This window comes from Dermacentor variabilis, chromosome 3, assembly GCF_050947875.1.
Source record: "Dermacentor variabilis isolate Ectoservices chromosome 3, ASM5094787v1, whole genome shotgun sequence".
Lineage (NCBI taxonomy): Eukaryota > Metazoa > Arthropoda > Arachnida > Ixodida > Ixodidae > Dermacentor > Dermacentor variabilis.
Genome location: NC_134570.1, coordinates 221,523,013 through 221,540,902, shown reverse-complemented (window position 1 = coordinate 221,540,902; position 17,890 = coordinate 221,523,013). Strand labels below are relative to the sequence as shown.

At 50.5% G+C, this 17,890-nt stretch overlaps 1 protein-coding gene across 1 annotated transcript in view; it reads left to right on the top strand.

Moving 5' to 3' along the window:
• Window positions 1-14,621, top strand: part of LOC142574427 (uncharacterized) — a 65,010-nt gene extending 50,389 nt beyond the window's left edge. The window contains exon 3 of the mRNA XM_075683510.1: window positions 14,232-14,621. Coding sequence (XP_075539625.1) covers window positions 14,232-14,481 — 250 coding nt within the window. The 3' untranslated portion in view covers window positions 14,482-14,621. The remainder of the gene's footprint in view (window positions 1-14,231) is intronic.
• Window positions 14,622-17,890: the final 3,269 nt, after the last annotated feature.

The following is a 17,890-nucleotide window of genomic DNA, read 5'->3' as shown; positions in this document are numbered from 1 at the left end:
ACCACAATAATCGGCATGCGCGTGAATAATCAAAGGAAGATCAGTATTGAAGCAGTGTCCATTGCTATAATTGGCGCTGTTAGCAAACCTTCCAACGCTTTCTTGCAAAAAAAAAAGTTGTATTTGGAATGCAAGGCAAGCGATGCGTAAACTTAAAGGGACTCTTTGATGCACAGTCACGGAGCTGACGAGACGTTCATTTGAGCGATCGCCAGCCGTTTGCGCGCAGGCGCGAGTAAGAGCGGGCGTGAGAGAGAAAATCTGGGGGCTTTTGCTCCATGAATATATGACTCTGCCTAGGCACTAGGGGGGCGCTTTTTTAGCACGTGTTGTATGCGCTTGTCCCCTAGACATGGACGCTGGCTGCCGGCGCGGTAAAATAGCTGAAGCAACGGGCACTGACGCCGGATTTTGCGACCGCTGTGCCGGACAGACCGTCTCGCACCTGCGGCGCTCGTGCTATATCAGTCGTGGCGGATCATAGCTTTCTCGTGCCTTACGGCAATGTACCTTGTACATAACATCACAGTTGTTTCTGTGGGCGCAGTAGCGACCGCAGTAGAGCCCGCGCCGCATATATTGAAAATGTAGAAGGCAGAGCGCCTTAGCAACCACGGTTGAACGCAAGTGGCTGAAAAGTTCGCTGGTGACGATGACTGACTGTGCACCAGCGCCGCAGCCGCGAGAAAGTTGGAACAGACGCCTCATTTGGGGGATCACTGTGTCTGAAGGGCAAGTTTCTGACTGGTGTTGTATATGTCGCGGGTCGCTTTTCTCGTCGCGACGATAGATTGGATGTTTTACAGGCACTTCTCCATAAGAGCACCTGAGATTATAATACCGCAGTCGGTGCAAGATCTCCCGGGCACCCAAGGGGTAGCGGGGGGATCAAAGCTGGAAGCAGGCGGCCCGTGGGTTGGGGCCATGGAGGCCGAAGCATGCCAGCGTGCCAGGGGGTGTTCGCATAAAAAAACTGCTGTCCACGATAGCGGACATCCCATCTTATACAACCCAGGCACACGCAGGCCTCGGCGAGCCCCAACCCACGGATCAGTCCGGGTTAATACGCGTCCGGGTTCCAGCGTTGTTGTCCTGGATGTGCCCCCAACAATGCGAAAGAATGACACGTTGTTACAATTAGTAAAACACACAATTGTATAAACATAATTACGTCCAGCCGCCAACTCGTGACGCTAAGTTCAACACTACCGCGCCCCGCGACTTCTGCAACACCAGTCAGAACTTTGCCTCTGAAGGTCCGTCGGACAGATGTTCTCGTGCCTACGGCGCTAGTGCTGAATCAGTCATCGTCACCAGCGCCTTTCAGCCACTTGCGCTCAACTGACTTAGCACGAGCGCCGCAGGCGCGAGAATGTCTGTCTGACACTGTGGTCGTCAAATTGGGCGTCAGTGCCCGCTGCTTCACCTGTTTTACCGCGCCGGCAGCGAGAGTCCGAGAGTAAACAATCTCTACCCCACTCCGCAATGCCGGCACGCCTGGGGACAAGCGCCTACAACACGCGCTAAGAAACCTCCTCCGTAGTGGCTAGGCAGAGTCATATTGCTACACGCGTGTGATTGATTGTTTGAACGAAGTGCTTAGGCTCCATCACTCGAGGAAAAAGAGGAAGAACGAACTGGGCTCGCGCTGTGAATCTAATCGGTCAGCGCTGAAACCGCTGTTGTAAATATAACCTGCAAATAGTTGCTCGCCTTACTGACTCGTCCTTCGCGTAACATTGTGGTGGAGGGGGCCGTTCCCCGTCTTCGCCACGAAGCTCTGCAGCGGCAGCGCCGTCCTGTTTTCCGCCATGGCTCCCGGTGACGACCCCTCGTCTCCTTCTACGCCTGCGACGCCAACAACAACGTACGTTACGGTTACCAATCCCCGCGATCCTGGCATATTATCTGGCCAAGGTAATGTCGACGTTGAGGACTGGCTCAATCTGTATGAGCGTGTTAGCCAAAACAACCGCTAGGACCCTACCATTATGCTAGCCAATGTCCTCTTTGACTTGGGCTGAAATCCTCGTGTCTGGTTCCGAACACACGAGCACGAGGTCTCTAACTGGGATACTTTCAAGGAGTAACTCGTCAACCTCTTTGGAAATCCCACCGGTCGGCAGCTGGCTTCTAAAAAAAGAGCTTTCTACCCAACTTCAGTCTTATACTGAATCGTATATCTCGTACATACAAGACGCGTGCTCGCTCTTTGCCGTAAAGTCGACGATAAAAGGGCCGAGCTTGGCAAAGTCAGCTACGTACTTAAAGGGATAGCGGACGACGCCTTCAACTTGTTGGTCTTCAACAATGTGTCCACCATCGACGGCATTGTCAAAGAGTGCCGCCGCTTTGATCTCGCCAAAAGCCGCCGCGTAATTACACAGTTCTGCCGGCTTCCTAACACGGCTGCGACGTCGTCTTGCGTATACCTTACCGCTTCACCACCTTTTAATGAGCACTTCACAGGTATTGTTCGCCGCGAACTCGAGGCTACAAGTCCTTCGCCGTTCCATTCACGCCCACTTGAACCCACCATTCCCAGGCCCAGCTATCTCCCTCATTCAGGCAGTTGTACGGCAAGAATTTGCAAACCTAGGTTTTCCTGCTGCTTGTTCCGTCTCCCGACCTAACGCCCAACCGATGCCGACTGCTCCGCCTCACGGCGACCTGTATTCTCATCCCAGATACTGCAAGTCTGCCGAGTGGAGAACTCCGGACGACAAGCCCATTTGACTCCGTTGCCACCGCATTGGCCACGTCGCTCGCCACAGCCGCACCTCCTGGACGTCGCTGTATTCGAGCTCCTTTTCGCGGTCTCCTCTCCCATATGCCGACCCGCGCCGTTACTTGCCTCGCTGTATGCGTCGAACAGACGAGGACGAGCGACGGCTCCTCGCTCCGTCGAGTACGTCTCGCTTGCTGTTTCTCGCGCGCGCTTCCCTTCGCCCTCAACCGCGCTCCTGAGCGGAGCCCTTCTCAGGGCTCGCACGGCGACCGGCGACCGGCAACTAGCCCGCCAACGCATTGTGCTGATACCACGCTGCATTAACTGCGGCGGCCGTCACTCGTCGACTGCGTCGCACTGTCCCGAGTGGCATCTCGAGAGAAAGGCGACCGTGCTGTTTTCGTCCTCGGAGCGGCTCCTTTCGCGCAAGAAGGCGCTTGAGCTGGCCGGAGCCTGAGCCGCATCGAACGAGCCGCACACAGCCGCTCCTACTCGGTCTGGGGGCACCCCGCAGGGCCGGTCTTACAGCGACGCCCTGCGTGCCCATAGCGCCCAGACAGCTGCAGCTGAGCCGTCTCACGGCCCCTCAGCCGTTCCGAGCAGCGACCCAAAAAACGCGCTCACAGCCGCACTCGCTGCATTACTCCGTGCCCTGCTGGACCACTGCCCAAACATTGACGGCAATGTGCGCCTAATGTGTGTCGCGGCTCTCGGCGCACAAGAAGCCCTGCTTCAACGCGACTAGGCGCGACTTAGCGCCACATACGCAGAGGCCATCACCTACGCTGATCGCCGAAAGCCAAGCCACTTTCCGCGTCTGAGGCGTCTTGCTGCTGTTGATGCTGTTGACTCCTTCCTTTCATTTCCCCTCCCTCTTGTGCAGCGCTGTTGAAGTGTCGTATACTGAGAGACCAGTTACTGCGCTGCACTTTACCCCAATTTTTCCTCCACAAGAATCTCCTTTCGCTGTATGCCTCCTGCCTCTGACGTATCCGTCGATGTCAGTCGTCCTGCTCGCTCGCCGTCACCTCAGCACCGTCGCTCCTCGTCGCCCCAGCCACGCCGCTATGCGTCGCCGCCCAATTATAGACCATTCCGGACGGAAAACTAGGCCATGGAGCTCTTGGAGGTAGCGCTGCATCACGTTCGTCCTATCCAAATCCTCAATTGACGCTCCTCACCAACGCCAACTTCATTGAAGTAGACGCAGATGGCGTTCCGTAGACGGCATTATTTGATACCGGAGCCCAAGTGTCCATAATGAGCGCTAACCTATGTCGTCGCCTCAAAAAAGTTCTTACGAGTGCCATCACTCGAGCCGTACGCGTCGCCAATGGCGCCACTATTGTCGTCAGGGGTATGTGCACTGCTCGCAAAGGAGTTGCTTGCCGCCAAGTTCCAGTCCTGTTCACCGTGCTGACCAGTTACCCTCATGACCCAATCTTCGGGCTCGACTTTCTGACAACGCATTCTGCCCTCATCTGCTGTTCCACCATTACGTTGTGCCTCGAGCTTCCTCTTCTTTCAGACGTTCGCACCGAACAAGCGAACACCCTCTGCACTACAGCGTTTGTTCGCTTACCTCCAAAAGCCCTAACCTTCGTCTAATTGTCCTCAACAGAAACCGTACCTGATGGCGACTATGTCGTCGCACCTATTCGTGAGGTCCTCCTGGCGCGCGACATCTCTGTGCCACACTCCGTCTTAACCCTTGCCGCTAAAAGGATGTGTCTCCCCGTTATGAATTTTGGCCTGACGAAGCAAGTGTTACCTGAAGGCATAGCGGTGGCCACGCTTCGGTCATGACAGACGACCACGTCACTACTTTTGCAGCCGACGCGTCTCCAAATCCTCCTGATTACCCGCAGCATGCCTTGAACCTCGACGGCCCATTACCTCCCATGGTCACTCCGGACCTCGCACCTGACCAAGCAGCCGCCCTATATCGTCTTTTGCTTTCCTACCGCGACATATTTGACACTGACAATCGACCACTTGGGCAGACGTCTCTTGTTAAGCATAGGATAGACACTGGTGATGCTGTTCCCGTTCACCGCCGACCGTATCGCGTGTCCACGGCTGAGCGGCAAGTTATTCAGCAGGAAGTCAACAAGATGCTCGCCAGAGGTATTGTTGAGTCCTCGTCGAGTCCGTGGGCGTCGCCGGTCGTGCTCGTCAAAAAGAAAGATGGCATGTGGCATTTCTGCGTTTATTACCGCCACCTCAACCGAATTACTAAGATGGAGGTTTACCCTTTACCACGAATAGACGACGCTCTTGATTGGCTTCACGATGCCAAATGCTTTTCGTCCATCGACCTTCGATCTGGCTATTGGCAGATTTCCGTCGATGAGCAAGACCAAGAAAAGAACGCTCCATGGTCTCTAGCAATTCAAGGTTATGCCGTTCGGTTTATGCAATCCGCCCACCACGTTCGAACGGATGATCGACTCTTTGCTTCAAGGTTTCAAACGGTCAACTTGCCTTTGTTACCTCGACGGCGTACTTGTGTTTTCTCCTACATGTGAGACGCACCTTGAGCGCGTCGCAGTTATTCTTGAAGTCTTCCGCAAGGCTGGGCTCCAATTAAACTAATCGAAGTGCCACTTCGGGCGTCGACAGATTACAGTGCTAGGCCATCTCGCCGATGCTTCCGGAGTACAACCCAACCTGGAGAAGGTTCGAGCAGCAACGGCGTTTCCTGTACCTCAGTCTGTCAGAGACGTCCGGAGTTTTGTGGGGTTCTGTTCTTATTTCCGACGGTTCGTGAAAGATTTTGCAATAATCGATCGACCACTCACTGAACTTCTGAAGAAATACGTGCCCTTCACGTGGGGTTCCCCTCACGCTGCCGCATTTTCAAGCCTTATTACGATTCTCACCAATCCACCTGTCTTGGCCCACGTTGACCCGTCCGCACCTACAGAGGTCCGAACCGATGCCAATGGTTATGGGATCGGCGCCGTCGTATCGCAACACCAACACGGACGCGACCGCATTATATCCTACGCTAGCCGACTCCTGACAACTGCAGAGCGCAACTATTCGATTACGGAGAGCGAATGTCTTTCTCTCTTCTGGGCTGTTTCACAGTTCCGCCCATACTTATATGGCAAGCCCTTCTCAGTAATCACAGATCATCATGCGCTCTGTTGGCTTTCGTCGCTCAAGGATCCTACTGGCAGGCTCGGTCGTTGGGTCCTCCGACTACACGAATATCTCTACACAGTGGCATACAAGTCGGGACGCTAACACCACGAGGCAGATTGCCTCTCTCACTACCGAGTCGAAGACGCGACCTCTACTTCTGATACTGACACCGACGCCTGTATTCTCTCTGTTTTTCCACTACTCCATGTCGCCGACGAGCAGCGCCGTTACCTGTCCTTGCGCATTATCATTGACCGCCTGGAATCGTCACTTGCTGGCAGTTCCCTTCGCCTATTCACACTTCAAGATGGCGTACTCTACCGCCACAACGTTCACCCCGACGGCCCTGCATTACTCCTTGTGGTCCCTAAACACCTTCGATCGGCTGTTCCCCACGAACTTCGCGACCTCCACACTGCCGGTCACCTGGGTGTATCACGTTCCAACGACCGGATCAGCCGACGCTTCTTTTGGCTAAGGCTAGCTCACTCCGTTCGAAGATACATAGCTGCGTATGAGAAGTGCCAGCGACGCAAGACACCATCGACGCTTTCTGCTAGGTACCTTCAACCACTCGACATTCCCCCGGAACCGTTTTTTCGAGTTGGTTTGGACTTTCTTGGCCCTTTTCCTCTTTCTACCTCTGGAAACAGGTGAATCAATGTGGCCACGGATTACGCCATGTGCTACGCCATCACACGAGCGCTTTCTACAAGCAGCGCCACAGATGTCGCCGATTTTCTTCTACGCGACGTGACTTTATTACATGGAGCTCCGCGACAACTTCTCACAAGCCGTGGCCGGACATTCCTATCAAAAGTTATCGCGGACATCCTGCAGTCCTGTGTCACGAGGCACAAGCTATCCACATCATACCATCCGCAAACAAATGGCCTCACCGAGCGTCTCAATCGTACTCTCACAGACATGCTCGCGAAACATGTCTCATCAGACTGGGACCTCGCTCTACCGTTTGTCACATTTGCTTATAATTCCTCGCGCCACGGCACAGCGGGTTATTCCCCATTTTTCCTTCTGTTCGGCCGGGAACCAGCACTGCCTCTCGACACAACCCTCCTTGTTCACGCGGCACCGACCAGTGAATATGCACTTAACGCCATTGCCTACTGTGCCGACGCAAGGGAAATTGCCCGTGACCACCTTCTGAAATCCCAAGAGAGTCAAACATGTTTGTACGACACCGAATCGTGCACTTCCCACCTGATTCTTTGGTGCTTCTATGGTCTCCGTCGCGTCAGGTCGGCTTGTCAGAAAAACTGCTGTCTCGGTACACAGCATCTACAGAATCGAATGCATTATAACACTTGTTTGTATATGTTGTATTCCCATCCCTTACGTAATACCCCTACTACGGGGTCTTCAGGGAAATAAAATGAAATGAAATGAAACAGGCCCATACCGAGTGCTTCATGCCGTCACACCTAGGAGATCGCCCCTGACGCCACATCTGCTTCCCAGTCCAGTGATATTGTGCACGTTACACGACTGAAGCAGTATCACCCTCCCAGTGAGGACATTTAGACGGTCCGGGGCGTCGCTTCTGCCGCTGGCCGATTATGCTACACGCTTGTGGCATTTGATTGTTTGAACGAGGCACGTGGGTGCCATCACTCGAGAAAAGAAGAGAAAGCACGAACTGGGCTCGCGCTGTGAATCTAACGGGCCAGCGCTGCGACCGCTGTTGTCAATATAACCTGTAAATAGTTGCTCATCTTACTGACTCGTCCTCCGCGTAACAATATATTCAAGGAGCAAAGGCCCCCAGATTTTCTCTCTCGCGCCCACTCTTACTCGCGCTTGCGCACAAATGGCTGGCGATCCCTCAAATGAATGTTACATACGGAGCTGTTATCAGAATTTGTTGTTCTTTTACTCTTTCAATGCAATACATAGAATGTCAAAGTCGAAAAAATGGATGCGTGTGAAGTGTTGGAAGCTGGTTTAGTGCGAGGGGTAGGCAGGGGCTTTTATGTATGTATGTATGTATGTATGTATGTATGTATGTATGTATGTATGTATGTATGTATGTATGTATGTATGTATGTATGTATGTATGTATGTATGTATGTATCAGTGACGTAGCCAGAAATTTCGTTCGGGGGGGCTCACATTGCAGCTCGGCCTTCTTATAAAATTTGTCAAGGGATCAAATACATGAATGATAACTGCATTGCCATCACGAAAGATGCTGCAAACAAATTCTTGAACGCTACGCAGTGTCCCCCAAGACAAGCAAAATTTTTCATAATTTGTGAGACATACAAGTGTATTATGTCGTGCCAGAAAGAGCTTATATTAATACTGCCGTTTCTTTTTGTCTATTTAATAAGCAAAGAAAATATTAGACGAACTTTAGAACTATATCAGTTAGAAACCAGCAAAGCAGTGCATGCCGCTGATATGAGAAATGTAAAGGCCGTGTATGAACACGTTGGGGACAAATATTTTAATGAAACTTTCTCAGTCAAGAACCTTGTTAACATTTTTCTACATACACAACGGCTAGGGAAAAATCCTAATGACGCTGTCCTTTGTTCCAATGTATTGCTCAGGAGCAGCTGTCACCGGTCGCGTATTGTGAGCAATTGCACCGAAATTATAGTCGTAACAGAGAGCACATATAAAAAGCAGAAGTTCAGCAAACTATACGAGGGCGAGTCAAATGAAAGTGAGCCAATGCGAATATTTGACAAACGGAGCACATTCATTAAAAGTAGTCTCCATGAGCATTTAGACATTTGTCCCACTGATTAACGAGTCGCGTGATTACCGTATCATAAAGCTCCTTGGGTCGCTGCTTCAAGAAGTCTGTAACTGACACTTTCACGTCATCGTCAGACACAAATCTGGTTCCCTTGAGCTGTCTTTTTTTTTTCTTTCAATTGCCCCAAAATGAGGAAGTCGCAAGGAGACATGTCTGGGCTGTATGGCGGATGTTGCAGCGATTTGCACTTGAACTTTGCAGTTTTGTATTAACCACATCAGCGACGTGGGCACGGGCATTGTCGTGGAGCAACATGACCCCATTCGCCAATTTTCCACGTCGTTTGTTCTTCATTGCGACACGTAGCCGATCGACTTTTCACAATACCTGAAACGGTTGATAGTCTCTCCAGGTTTAGAAAATTATATCGGTAATTGCCCCTGACGATCGTAACAAAAGTAAACAATACCTTTCCGGCGTAAATGACGGCCTTTGCTTTGTTCGGGGGGGGGGGGGGGGGTCAATTCGAATGTTTCCACTGTAGGCTTTGCCATCGTGTTTCAGGCTCGTAGTAGTGGCACCATGATTCGTTTCCGGTCACACGGCAGCCACAAGGCGACTAATTTATTTTTGGGAAACACCTTCAGCTGTCAAAAACTTCTCGACACCACGCTGTTCAACTTTTGGAGTGTCCATTATGTCACGCAACCACGTTCAACGCAGTTTATGAGAGCATTCAAGAATCTTTATCCTCACACCTGCGTCTCACTTTTGTAAATGAGAGTTGCCTGTGTGCTACGCGCATCCGCTTCGCAGATAATGCACAGAACTATTATTGCGCGGGGTTGGTTGGCTTGCTTTCATTTTACTCGCCCTCGTACGTTAGAAATGCGAAGATACAATGGAATATACAAATGCGAAGACACAGCTTGATAAATGACAAAATAAGCGTTACTGTAAACAAAGTTCACTGTACGCATACACAGAACCTCGCAATAAGATATTTAAATATGCGTATAAGTCTCCAATAAATCTACGTATCTAAGAAAAAGTCGCGGTATATAATGCGTCAAACAAGGCAAATAAACATGTTGCACAATCACAGATTCACACACCACAGAATCCTAAGGCCCACCCCTCCTCTCTTCACTCCCCGATGCATCGCGCGCGACGGAAGGCAACGCTTCCTGCCCGCTTTTCCCCCTTGCGTACACAAGACTCAGCCACCATCGTCGACTCACACATGCCACCCTCGCCCTCGCCCCTTCACTCGCACTGCAGCATGCGGCGCGCGATTCCGATGTTATTGCCCGTGCACATAAGGGCGACGGCGACGGCAGGAATGCGCCTGAAGTGCCCATATAATTGCTATCGCATTAATATAATAAGAATATCCGGCAACTGAAGCACCCTGTGGCCCATTACTTTCCGCAAAAGGAGTAACAAAATTGTACTTTCACCATGCGACAATTCGCTGCGCCGCAACAATGTCTCTTTTTTTCTAGGGCGGGATCACCGAAATGAAGAAACTCAAACGAAAGCATGTTGGCCACAATCGAATGCCTACTTTGGGCACCTAATGCGGCTACCGGAGGAATATCGGAGAAAATATGAGACTATTGGTCCACAGTGAAGCATACACATACTGCTCAGTATCGTACACGGCCGAGACAAGACTTTCCGGAGAGGTGGCGCTCAAGCGAACGCGTTGCAATACGTCGAGTCCCCGCAGTGGTGGCGATGAGCGACCATCGTTTCTTGTTTTCTTCTGCTAGTCAGAAGGCGTCCAAAACTCTGCCAGGCGAAAATCCACTCGGCCAGAGAAAAACTAACGCGCACCGAAGTCCGCCGCATGGTGGTCGGGGCAACACGAGAGAAATGCATGCGCTCTTGCTGGCTCTGGCAGCGCACGAGTAGCGAGAACAAGAAGACTGAAGAGGCTTAATGTGCCCTTGCGAATAAAACTCAAGGTATAAAAATAAATAAGAACGTAGTTACCTTTGCTGACATCAGTGTCTTCATATGGATGCTTTGGGGCAGGTGAAAAAAACGTTAATATTCTTTTCTGTGACATGACGGCACAAATGAACCACCACAACGCTTCGTCTCATCGGACCTCGCTGCGTGCTTTGTCAACTTGTCGGATAGTGTGTTGATTCGGCCTGTCTCGTAGTGTGTTCCGATGCACGACTTTAGAAACGTCAATGCACCTTTGGCGCCAAATGTTTATAACATTAAACCCACAACGTTCCGCAATTGAAAACCTAAAGCACGGCTTTATAAATGGCAATTCACCTTTCGTACTAAAAGTTTATGAGCACTTTATACGCATAAGCTTTCGGAATTGAAATCCATGTGCTCCGAAGATTCCGCGGCCTCCGCGGGATGCCGCGACGAGCCCGCTCGTCATCAAAACGCCCTTGAAACCTTGTGCTGGGTTGGGGCTCCTGGCGTCATACGACTGGGCGTTGCAGCGAAATCCAGAATGATTTCCGGCGACGGGGGTTGTTTTGGTCGGCGGCACATGGTGTGGGGTTCTCATCCGTGCTCTTGGGACAAAGGAAAGACAACACAGTAGTGCAATCACAAGGGCATTTATTGCACCTTTCATAGATCAATGCCTGCTAGCCGAGTTGCTATCCACAAAACATGCCGATGGGCGCCCGACAAATCTAAGAAGTCCGACTCACCGCGACCGGATTACGAACGAATATGTTCGCCCCATGCTGGATCCCAACGCCTGGTCGTTCGCGCGTACTGTCACGCGAACGGTGGCGCGTTCGAAGGGGGCCACACGAGACGGTCTCGCAGAAGCATGCATCGGCGCACTCGCGGAACGTCCGTGCAGCTTGCCGATCCCGGCTCAAAAAGGAAGCGCCCTCTCCTTTATGCGCCCAAGTAACCTGCCGTTAGGCGGCGCTAGCAGAGCCACACTCGCGCCATCTCTCGTGCTGCGCTTCAACCAGACCACGCGGCGAAGCCGAATTACAGGAGACCGGAGCTATGCGGGAAAACACCATATCAGGGCACGCGTGAGAGTCGCGCATCCCCACCAATAGACACCACGAAAAAATGTCGGTTGGGACTGAAGCAGCATATGCCCCCCCTGGCTACGCCCCTGGTATGTATGTATGTATGTATGTATGTATGTATGTATGTATGTATGTATGTATGTATGTATGTATGTATGTATGCATGCATGTATGTATGTATGTATGTATGTATGTATGTATGTATGTATGTATGTATGTATGTATGTAAGCGCGCGCGTGTGTGCGTGTGTATGCGTGTGTGTGTTTGTGTATGTGTGTATTTGGCTGTAACATAATGTTTCAAAAATTGTTTTAAAATATAGTTCACAGAAACTGTTCAGCATGGACATTAATTTCCACCATAGCTAATGCTACGCTTCGCTTGTGTGGCAACTGTTAGCGCTAGCGAAAAGCGCAGACATTCAAAATCAGGCATGGGAAGACCACATATTCATGTTTCCGTTCATATCTTGAAGTTAAGCATTTCGTTTCCGCCTTTTTTTTTTTTACATTTGCTATAACACGCTTGATGAATTGCGCACTTATTCATGCGGCATGCGATTTTTGTGTTCTCGTGTGCTTTAAACTATGTACCATATTTATCTCGTTATTTCCGCATTGCTTAGTCTCCTCTTCTTTACTGCTATTATGTGCACAAATTTCACTTACCATGTATTTTACTTTTTTCTTTGTCATCTGGTAGTGTATGCACTGTTGGGATTTCTCGCCCCCCTTACACAATACCCTACGGACCTGCAAGGTACTTGAAATAAAATAAATAAGTAAATAAATAAATTGGTCCATCCGCAGCCGTAGATGACACGAATATTGTACTCCTGGATTCAGAGTGCCCAGCGCGCGGCCAGATCGATCTTTCAACGTGGAGAGTCAACAAAGCGCGCGGTGATCCGTTACTAGGTCGAATGGGCCGCCGTATAAGTATAGGCGGAACTTTGCGAACGCCCAGACTAGAGACAAGCACTCTTTTTCAGTCACGCTGTAATTGGCATCTGCTTTTGTCAGTGCGCAACTCGCATAGGCGACGACGTAGTCATGCTAATCGGGTTTTCGTGGTGCGATGGCGGTGCCAGGACCGATTCGCCTGACGTCTGTGTGTACTTCAGTTGCATCTGCCGGGTCGAAATGAAGAAGAATAGGTGGAGTCATTATGCAAGAAAAGGTGAGGTGTGCAGACAGGACACAAAAGAAGTGGACAAGGACAACTGGACAACATGGACATCTTGTGCCCTGTCTGCACGCCTCACCTTTTCTTGCATAATGAATCCTTACCAACTAGCTCAGCTTTCTGTCGTTCCAATGGGTGGAGAGGTAAGAAGATGACGCAGCGTAGCAAACGCGATGTTACATGCAGGGGACCAACAGGAGAGCTCCAATAAAGAACAGCAAACTCGACAATGTACTTAATGTCTTGTACCAGCACAACAGGCTGCGAGAGGTGTAACGTGCTGCGCGCGTACCGTCTGAAGCGACAGTCCGTAGAGCGGCGTGATCGCCTTCTGCAGCGAATGCAAGTTTGGCGGCTACAATAGGCACGGTGGCGCCGGTGCCCTAAAGCGCAAAAGAAGCAACACGTTGAACGGACATTGCGACAGTTGTGATCGGTACAGGAGCGAGGGCAGTTGGAAGATGGCGCAGCCTCTTGGAACGGCGTCGCTTAGTTTTAGGGTCGGCGACGCAGTGGGGAGAGCGACCGCCGACGAGGAAGCGGTGAGCACCGCGACCGAGATTCCGCTGTGGGGAACCAGGAGCGGATTGCGGCATGGGCTGAACCCCGTGCTGGTACAGCCAAGCAGCGTCATTGCAACTCGGAAGGCGACGGCAGCAATAGCGAGCGGTTTGTCCTGGAGCGCAGCAGGCGTAACAAATGAGACGATTGTCAGGTGTCCGTCTAGGATTGCTGACTCACGGCCCCGTCCAAGATGCAGTAGGAGCGGATGCAACAGTGGGATGCAACAATTTGCAACTGCAGATTGTTGCGGGGTCAAGAAAGGCGGCAGTGTAAGCCTACGTTCTACCTGCGCATAGGTAAGAGGAGCGAACACAGACTGCTGGGGGTGAGCGACGGGAACAGCTTGAGCAGCTTCGTCGGCAATCAGAATGCGGAGCGTTAGCGGCAGACGAGCGGACGGCTTCTCAATGAAGAGGACCGAGGCAAGTTGACGGGCAACATTCTCACGCACTAAGCGAGCATGTTGTTTCGTGTTCGACCAAGTCCTCACGGCGATGGCGAGGCCGACGAGGAAAATGTGCTTGGAGTGGCAATAAAAAAACGACGAGATGTACACAAAAATACTAGAATGAAAAGCATGTATAGCATACCCGATTAACTCAAGCAGGCTAAGTGACTATTTGTCAGCGTCCCGTTTCAATAGGAATATCAGCAATTCATCTTCATGACCTTTACATAGAAATTGAAGTTAATTTGTTACTTTTATAGTTTGCAATTGCATGAAATCTTGCGACGCACCCATTTTTTTCACACAGCTTGTCGAGCGTATTGGTATAGGATGACAGTGGGAGCGGAAAGAGGGCTCGCCCACAGTCGCGCTAGAGCTTCTTGTGCGCATACTTCCAGCACCCGATGGATCATCGAGTCCGGCCTACCCGAGTGGAACCGACTCAGCATCATCCAGCGGGCCAAGCAGAGGAGCCAGACCGGGACGGCGCAGTCCTTCACCTTCCACACCATCCGCGTGGAGGACGTGAGCGGCCTCTTCTACCTGATGGTCGCCTGCTTCGCCGTCTGCCTGCCGGCGGCCCTGCTGGAGCACGTGACGTTCGCGCTCGGCGAGCATCGCTGCCGCCGCCGCGTGCGCGCTGCTTGAACGTCGAGCGACTGCAGCGTAGCTGACGCAGCGGTAACGCATCACGGCGGTGCACTCGCCTTCTGCTGCAGCACTTCTTGTCGAATACGTAGAAGAGCCCTTAGAAAGACACACCACCTTACTTCAAATAAAGATTACCAATAGCGAATCATTATTCTTCTCTGAGTGGTCTTTCCTTTTGATTTTTACAGCGAAGCTGTATATCTCTAGCCAATTCGTCCGTCCATCTGGCGGTCACCTGTAAACCTAAAGCCCCTCGGCGGCAACCCCATGCGCATGCGCGAAAAGAAAAAGATAGGCGTGCGATTAGCAAACACCACCTAGATATGGCAAGGCCTCTTTACTCCGATCCATGACATCACGCTACCTGGCCCGAAGTTTCCATTGAGAATGCTGCCGTGATAAAAGCGGTACCGTCAAAATCACTGTTGCCTACTCGGGAGCACACCAGTAGATTCTATGGCAGTCGGGCCAGGGGTGCTATGCAGGATGCGCCGAGTTTGGCGAAACTCGGGATCTTCACGGGCTCTGGCGACACCCCACGATGAAAGCACAAATGGTACCAAAACACAGTTTATCTTTCGAGAAGCCTCCAGTTTCATTGGTTAATCTAGATTCACTCTGGGTGGCTATCATTCCTTGGGCGTTGCCTTCTGGGCGGTAGACAACTGGGGCACACGTGATCATACCGTCGGTGCATGGTCGTGCCTTCTTTCACTTGTTTGTCGTTCCACCGAGTGCATTACATGCAGAAGCAAGTTATAAAACAAATGCATTTAGTACAACATTATTAGTTACTTCAACGTGGTTTAGAAGCATTTTAAAGCTTACAAGATGTGCACTGAATGCGTATCAGACTAATTCGTAATTTAGTACGCTTCGCATTATACCACGAGGGAGCGCTGTGGTGGCGTCATCACATCCATTCACCGGGCGAGCATAGCGGCTGAACATCGAAGAGGCCCACTGTAAACGAACTCGTACAACGAGCTTGCAGTGCGCGACGTAGTGATCAGGCTCGACGATGACCACTATTTCTTGTATAGTTCTGTTCCTCCGTGAGCAATCTTTCCGTGCACCCCGTAAGACTGCCAATAGCTTCGGCGATTTTACAGATCGCAACGCGCACCTACTGTTCACGGCGCAATGCTGAAGAAACAACTTGTCTGGTGCTGCTTCTGGGAGTGCGCTGAGTTCCTCCACTCTGCGTGACTGCGAACGTCACGAATATTACATAGTGTGTGCAAAAGGAAGACAGCCTATATAGCTACGATGCGACAAGGAGGTGGCGCCGACAATGGATCTCGCAACCAACACAGTTAAAGAGAGATCGACAAACTGTAGATAAGTATATTTCTACTGTTCCATATTTAGCATAATAATAGTGCACGGATTAAGTCACTTTCGTAGTAAAGAACTGAATGTCCAGCAGTTTAAAAAAGGCATTGAGAACCAATGAGTATTCGTGCTTTTACATGCACGTGGGCCCGCGAAAATGTAAATGTGATCGCGTTTACCCGAGCTTCGAAGCCATGCCATGCCACATTCATGTCATCATCAGGTAATTGAAAAATCTGCAGAGCACAATTTACATGGCTTCATTTACAGGAAAAGGGCATTTGGATTAATTAGATACACATACAATCATAAACGTTGTGTATCATAGAGCACAAGAAGCACAATACCCTGGGAAATATCGAGACTATGCAGCTATATTAATTCGCCACTAGCAAAGTGGAATAGCAATGAAAAAAGGGGTCAGGCAAGGAGACAAAATCAACCAGGTGCTATTCACTGCACGGTTAGAAGTATTCGAACTATTACACTTAGGCGGACCTCGAGTGAGCATTGGAAAGTCGAATAATATGGAAAAGATGAAGGCAACCTTCACTAACTTGGTGAGACAACAGAAATTCATGAGTGACATTCAGCCCGCAGAATCTATGGAAGAGTACCTTTATCCACGTGAAATATCAATAGCAAGTACTGATATAAAGCAGGAAACATACAAAAATTTCATGGGCTGAGCAGCACACGGAAGGCATTACCAAATCGTGATCGCCACGTTACCGATATCCTTGAAAAAAGTTTACAATCATCGAATCCTACCGGTTATGCAATATGGGACATAAACCTGGAGGTTGACAAAGAGGCTTGAGAAGTCGGGGACTGTGCAGAAAGCGAAGTAACAAAAATTGGAGATAGCATTAGGCAGGAAGACAGTGGTGTTGTAAACCGTGGCAACTGATATGCTAGTTGAGATTAAGAAAAAAAATGGAGTCGGTGGGCAGGCCATGCACGTCTTCAATCACTTGTTGCCAATTCATAACAGGTGATTACATAAGCCTGACAGAATGGATGCCAAGGAGAGAGAACTGCAGCCGAGGATGGTAGAAAAGTGCGTAATGGGACAAAAATATGATGTTTCTAGTCATAGGATGCAATCAGCTCGCATAAAATGGGATTGTAGGGAGAGGCATTTGTTTTGCAGTCAACAAAAATAGGTTTGTCTTGCTGACGGTAGAGACTCGTGAAGGTGCGGGGACACCTCAGCTGCTGGCACACTAATCAACATGACAATTGGCTCAGAAAAAGACAACCCCAGTTATGAAAAATAAAGCAACGTTGTCCCGACACAATGTTTTATTATGCATACTGCACTAAATGCTTCCACAGTTAACGGCGCTTAGTACCAATAGTTCAACGAGCATTTTTCTTAGTAAATAATGGTTTATATGCGGTTGATTCATTCTAACATTCCACTTTTTTTGCAGCAAAACATTCTGCTGCTGGAGGCACTCAACCGCCTGGTGGCAGTAGGCGAGCGCCGAGCAGGTGCTCTTGAGGGGGGGAGGGAAAGAGATAAGAAGAAGGCAGGGAGGTTAACCAGAATCACGTCCGGTTAGCTACCCTACACCGGGGGAATGGGAAAGGGGGAAACAACGATAACAGGGGGAGAGAGGAGAGAAGGAAAGAAGGAAATTGCAGTGAGTTCGCTGACGTGTGTGGCCTTACAGAAATTGCATTAATAGTCACAGATGGTCGCACAAGCCCGTCGTCCTTAAGAAGCACAAAAGTGCCTTCACCGCTTTATGGGCCGACGGGTGATGGGGGCGGTGTTCCAGCAGCACCTGCCCAGAAAGCGGCCGATTGTCCAGTTTTTGAAAAGCTTTGGCAAGTTCTTGTCTCTCAGAGGTGTATCGTGGACAGTGGCACAGCAGGTGGTCGATGTTTTCTTCCGTGCCACAGACCTCGCATGCTCCACTGTCAGTCACTCCAATTAATGTAGAGTATGCCTTTGTGAAGGCAACTCCTAACCAAAGGCGACAGAGAAGCGTAGCTTCACGTCGAGGAAGTCCGAGTGGAGGCCGGAGTTGCAGGGAGGGGTTTAGTCGATGCAGTCGTGTAA